The 6,245-nt window shown below is 32.6% G+C and overlaps 1 protein-coding gene across 1 annotated transcript; it reads right to left on the bottom strand.

Moving 5' to 3' along the window:
* Positions 1 to 647: 647 nt before the first annotated feature.
* On the bottom strand, positions 648 to 4,556 carry LOC141405282 (general odorant-binding protein 57c-like). The gene is made up of 2 exons (XM_073989464.1): positions 4,398 to 4,556; positions 648 to 1,132 (listed from the first exon to the last, which is right to left on the bottom strand). The coding sequence occupies exons 1-2, from the start codon at positions 4,446 to 4,448 to the stop codon at positions 794 to 796; spliced, it is 390 nt and encodes a 129-aa protein (XP_073845565.1). The 5' UTR covers positions 4,449 to 4,556; the 3' UTR covers positions 648 to 793.
* Between the last annotated feature and the right edge of the window lie 1,689 nt (positions 4,557 to 6,245).

Genomic DNA, 6,245 nt, shown 5'->3' with positions numbered 1-6,245 from the left:
CAGTGCGTCACCTTTAGGTGTTGTTGTGACGCCTTTCCCGTTCCATCGTATTTCCTGTATGGCAGTAATGTCGACCTTGTACTTTTCAAGTACATCTGCCAATGCGTAAACTGCACCTTCTCTATAAAGATTGCGAACATTCCAGGTGCAGATTCGTAGATCATGGTCCTTAAAACGTTTGCGGGGTTCGTCAACTTTAGAGGGGTTTGTTTTTCTTATCTTTCGTTGTTTTATAGTAGGCTGTTTTTTCTAGGGGAGGGTTACTAACCCGACGCCCAAACACAAGTATTTAACGTTCTTATGGGTGAACGCGCGGCACATGTTAGCTCACTACCTTTAACGGGTGTTAAAGGCAGTTCCCCAGGTGACACCACGGGGAGGTCATTGTCTACTTGAGATGAAAGAGGGACCAAGATAAATCCTGGGCTTTGCCATGTTAAAGCCGATCAGGACCGTTCCTTGTTATCTTCCATCCCCTACGTCACCCAGGTGAAAGATATATATGGGGGCTATATCCAAATCTGAATTTTGATTTGTTGAAAGCTAATTACCAGGGGTAATGGTGTAGGGTAGGTATCACATGGTCGGCTCCGGCCGACTATAGCCTTTGCTTACTTGTTTTTGTCTAAAGAAGACCTCAGAAGAAATATCTGGAGAAAAAATAACCCATAGTTTACGTTTTATTTAATATGTTTTCGTTTTCTTTTCATAAGCATTATATTTAATCTATTATTGTTCTTTCCACTTTTGCTACATGTTTCACATTTTCCTTCCATCCCTTCTTGGGTCCTTCTTACATCAGAGCTTCAAAGCCACAGGTTACCATTTTAAAACTATATTCACAGGGTTCATCGATAAATTCATTTTCAGCTTTACATTTAATGGCCGCATCCATATGTTCCTGGGTGATACGTTCATCTTCCTCCAATTTGGACAAATCCAGTTTACCAGTTTCATCCAAATAGCCCATTTCTTCCATGGCACAGTGGGTGAAGCATTTAAAACGTTCATCTAAAGTGCTGGGATCCAAGCTACCGTCTTTGGGCATTGCTTCAAATTCATCTTCGGTTATGTTATTTTGTTCCATGCATTTCTTGGCAAGTTCTTTGTACTCTTCAAAGTCGGCCAAAGCCTGGAGAGAGAGGATATATGAAATAAAATAAATAAATTAAAATAAAATAAAATAATATAAAATAAAAATAAAATAATATAATATAATATAAAATAAAATAATATAATATAAAATAAAATAAAATAAAATAAAATAAAATAAAATAAAATAAAATAAAATAAAATAATAAAATAAAATAAAATAAAATAAAATAAAAATAAAATAAAATAAAATAAAGTAAAATAAAATAAAATAAAATAAAATAAAATAAAATAAAATAAAATAAAATAAAATAAAATAAAATAAAATAAAATAAAATAAAATAAAATAAAATAAAATAAAATAAAATAAAATAAAATAAAATAAAATAAAATAAAATAAAATAAAATAAAATAAAATAAAATAAAATAAAATAAAATAAAATAAAATAAAATAAAATAAAATAAAATAAAATAAAATAGAATAAAATAAAATAAAGTAAAATAAAAATAAAATAATATAAAATAAAAATAAAATAAAATAAAATAAAATAAAATAAAATAAAATAAAATAAAATAAAATAAAATAATATAAAATAAAATAAAATAATAAATAAAATAAAATAATATAAAATAAAATAAAATAATATAAAATAAAATAAAATAAAATAAAATAAAATAAAATAAAATAAAATAAAATAAAATAAAATAAAATAAAATAAAATAAAATAAAATAAAAACAACAATAAAATAAAATAATATAAAATAAAAATAAAATAAAATAAAATAAAATAAAATAAAATAAAATAAAATAAAATAAAAATAAAATAAAAATAAAAATAAAAATAACAATAAAAATAAAAATAAAAATAAAATAAAAATAAAATAAAATAAAATAAAATAAAATAAAATAAAATAAAATAAAATAAAATAAAATAAAATAAAATAAAATAAAAATAAAATAATATAAAATAAAATAAAGTAAAATAAAATAAAAAATAATAAAATAAAATAATACAAAATAAAATAAAATAAAAATTAAATAAATAACAAATAAAATAAATAACAAATAAAATAAAGTAAAATAAAATAAAAAGAAAAAAAAGAATCGGTCGGCTTTGCCGACAGAGGTATACCCTCAGCCTGGGTGAATTGAATAACCTGTTTCCCAAATAAACATATGTATTTAGAGGGTCTTCAGAATTTTGGGCCTATGAACTTGCCGAAAAAGATATGGATTATGATAATATCACAAAAGTTTTGCGGGGGAGGTACCTAAAGGAATGGACCGACATAGTCTATTTTGGAAGTGTGTCTTATTTTGGGAGTCATTCCTCTTGACAGGACCATTATATCAGGAAACATGGGCTTGCCCACGAAAAACATCATATCGCTGTAAACAGGGCTACTAGGAGTACCTTCGATAAATTTCCAAAGATTCTCGCACAGACCCTTAACCGCACTTAAACAATACTGTTTACCATTTGTGATACCCTAGGGAATGGGCCGATATAGCCCACTTTTGAACCTAAACTAAGTTTGGACGAAATATTTCGAGATCCAAAGTTTGGATTGCTCCGCTTATGAGATATTCCGCTTACCATTTTAGCGAATATTTCGAACTTGGGGAAGGTACCGGAAGGAGTGGACCTATAAGCACCATCTTCGAATTTCATCTAATATTCGAATAAGTATTACGATATGCAAAGTGTGGATAATCGCAGTATTCGGTTCGGGAGTTTTCGTGCGCACTACCCACACACATGCTGGCCGTAGGGGTTTTTTTAGAGTTATCAGCTCATTTTCTCAAGAAGCATGGACTTGCGTACAACATGTTGCAAGAAAAATCGAAACGATTCGAGAGGAGGTCCTAACCTGCACTTTTCCGAAATTTTGTGTGGCAGGTACCCGAAGGAGTGGACCTACAGAATCCATATTGGGACATAATCTATGTATGGTAGAAATATTACGATGTGCAAATTATGCACCAAGTCGGTTACTACCTCTAAGAGTTATCTTGCGCACAATTTTACCGAACATTTTCGAACTTTTGTGGGGGAGGTACACAAATGAGTCGTCCGATAAGGCCCATCTTAGAACTTATATCAACTTTGGGCAAAATATTACGATAGCCAAATTTTGGATACAATCTACGTCTGGTAGAAATTTCACGTCGTTCGAGAGTTACCGCGCGCTCCATCCACAACACATGGTGCCAAAGCGGGTTTCTACAGCATTCATGCAATTTTCTCAGAAAGTATGGACTTGCCCCTGAAAAAACTTGCCCCATCGTAATGTGGGCGGCGAGTAAAAGCTGCTACAAAAAAAAATCGACGCGATTCGAGAGCTGGTCCTAAACTGAACTTCCCCGAAATTTTGTGTGGCAGGTACCCTAAGGAGTGGACCGATAGAGTCCATATTTCAGTATCATCTACGTCTGGTAGAAATTTTACGTCGTGTAAAGTATGGACCAAATCGGTTTATCCATTCGAGAGTTACCGCGCGCTCCATCCACAACACATGGTGCCGAAGCGGGTTTTTACAGCATTCAGGCCATTTTCTCAGGAAATATGGACTTGCCCCATCGTTATATGGGCGGCGAGTAAAAGTTGCTACAAAAAAATCGACGCGATTCGAGAGCAGGTCCTAAACTGAACTTTCCCGAAATTTTGTGTTGGAGGTACCCGAAGGAGTGGACCGATAGAGTCCATATTGGAATATCATCCACGTTTGGTAGAAATTTCACGTCGTGTAAAGTATGGACCAAATAGGTTACTACCTTTAAGTGTTATTGTGCGCACAATTTTTCCGAACATTTTCGAACTTTTGTGGGGGAGCTACCTGAATGAGTGGACCGATATGGTTCATCTTCGAACTTTAACTAAGTTTGGATAAAATATTACGAAGACTAAATTTTGGACCAAATCGGTTCATCCGTTCGAGAGTTATCGTGCGCACCAGCCAGTCAGACAGACAGACGGACGGACATTCTTATTGGTTCGCGTATTCAAGTCTCCCTCCAGACACCAATAACATCTCCAACGTTATGTATTCCTTGGTATTTCAGTAGAACTTCTCTACAAGTTGCATAGGACCATGTTGGACACATCTTTCCGACACAACGAGGTCTAACATTAGTAATCTATGACTAAAATCCGGTTGCCCGGATGAATATGAGTGAAGACTCTCCTTTTCTATCCCATCTCGGTTTAATGGACCAATCAAGGGGCTTAAGGACATTTTAAGTAATGCTCCTGACTGCTTGCCATATTTTGCTTATTAAAATTTAATAATTTTTTCTAACTCACCACACCCACAAAGATCACAGCACAAAGTGACAAACACAAATAGAATTTCATGTTATGTTGTTTTTTTTTTCGTTTGTCTTGTTTTGATTTGTTTGATGGACACCTTTTTACTGACCAAATTTGATTTATTCTAATTTATTTTTATAGGAATTTTTTGTGTTGGAACGTCAAATGATTTCTAATGTGATTTCGTGTTTAAATTCAATTATAATTGTTGTAGTTGTTGTTGCTGTCTCTGTTGTTGGTTTTTAATTGATTTAGAGCATTTCATGTTAACTCTAATGAATGGATGAATTTATTTTAATTCGATTTTATTTATTATCATTTTTTTTCATTTTGTTCCATCTTTTTTTGTTCTTTTCATTAGCAAATCAATTGAAAAAATTAAACAAAACAAGTATTTCATCACTTTCAACATCTGAAGGGTATTTTAAATAATTTCAAGTGCAATTTATAATTGCTTGAAAAAATAATATTATGAGTGTCATATTATTAGTTAACAAATTAGATAAATATAACTATATTTATTTAATTAAAGTGAATTAATTTAATATATTCAACTTATTAGATAATTTGATGTTGACATTATTACTTTAGGGAGATTTATTAGATAGAAATGTGGTAGTGAGGACTCCCACCTTTGGCCCATTTCAACGTAACTTTTTGGAGAACAGATGAGGTCCGATTAAAAAATAACCGTTATTTTCAATTTTCGTAAGTTACGTATGTTCGATTTAAGCATTTTTTCTTTCTGTTATGTTTGTACACATGTCTGTTATACACATATGTATGTTGGTATTATCAACCATTTTGGATTGTCAGTTTCATTTTGACAGATAAAGACGTGCCCTTTTGAATTTTTACTTTATTAAGTTGTGTGTAAATAAGTAAAGAGATATAACCTCAGCCTATATGAATCGAAACTTTCATCTACGTACAGAATTTTGTGGGTCTTTTTGGACATTTGATTGGATTAGGATTAAAGTTCAAAATGTTGCGGAGGCGGTACTTGAAGGTATGGACCATTATGGAAGTTGATCTTATTTTGGGGGGTCATATCTTTTCGATTGATATAGCGCCTACTAGTCACTTTAGTGGGTCATAGTATAACATTTGGATCAGTATGCCAGGAAGCGTGGACTTATCCACGGAAAACATAATATCGCTGTAAATGGGACCACAACCAGCAGCATCGGTATACATTTCCAAAGGATCGTGGAACAGACCTTAAACTGCACTTAAATGTTGAACTTTTGTGTGGGAGGTACCCTAAGGAGATGACCGATATCGGTTTAGAAGTTAAACTAAATTTGTACAAAATATTAGGAGATCCAAATTTTGGACCAAAATGGTTGCCCCATTCAAGAGATATCGTGCATACCATATTAGTGAAATTTTTTAAATATTGGGGGGAAGTACCGGAAGTTTTTGCCCATCTTCGATTTGAAACTAAGTTTGGATAAAATATGACGAAGACCAAATTTTGGACCAACTCAGTTGATCAGTTCGAGAGTTATAGTGCTCTCCAGCGACTATATATGGTGCTATAGGGGTTTTTACACCTTTCGGGCTGTTTTCTCAAGAAGTATGGACTTCCCACTGAAAAAAACTTTAACCGTTGCAATTGAGGCAGCGACATTACTGCTATAGAGGAAATACGATGGAATGGGAAAGGCGACACAACAACACCTAAAGGTGACGCACTGTATTATAGCTGCCATGACACAAAGCATGAGTTTGGTTGCGGATTTGTAGTTGGTCGGAGGTTAATACATCTGGTATCCAGCTTCACCCCAGTGAATGAAAGCCTCGCTGCAATTCGATTAAAGGCAAAATACTTCAACATCA

This window comes from Musca autumnalis, unplaced genomic scaffold (assembly GCF_047663935.1).
Source record: "Musca autumnalis isolate F117 unplaced genomic scaffold, ASM4766393v1 scaffold_5, whole genome shotgun sequence".
Lineage (NCBI taxonomy): Eukaryota > Metazoa > Arthropoda > Insecta > Diptera > Muscidae > Musca > Musca autumnalis.
The sequence above is the reverse complement of the archived record's forward strand: the minus strand, read 5'-3'. Positions and strand labels throughout refer to the sequence as shown.

Bases quoted from the DNA above. Each gene is read 5' to 3' on its own strand.
- LOC141405282 (XM_073989464.1), bottom strand. From the start codon at position 4,448: ATGAAATTCTATTTGTGTTTGTCACTTTGTGCTGTGATCTTTGTGGGT. The intron at 1,133-4,397 runs GTGAGTTAGAAA...CTCTCTCTCCAG, and splicing joins CTGTGATCTTTGTGGGTGTG to GCTTTGGCCGACTTTGAAGA.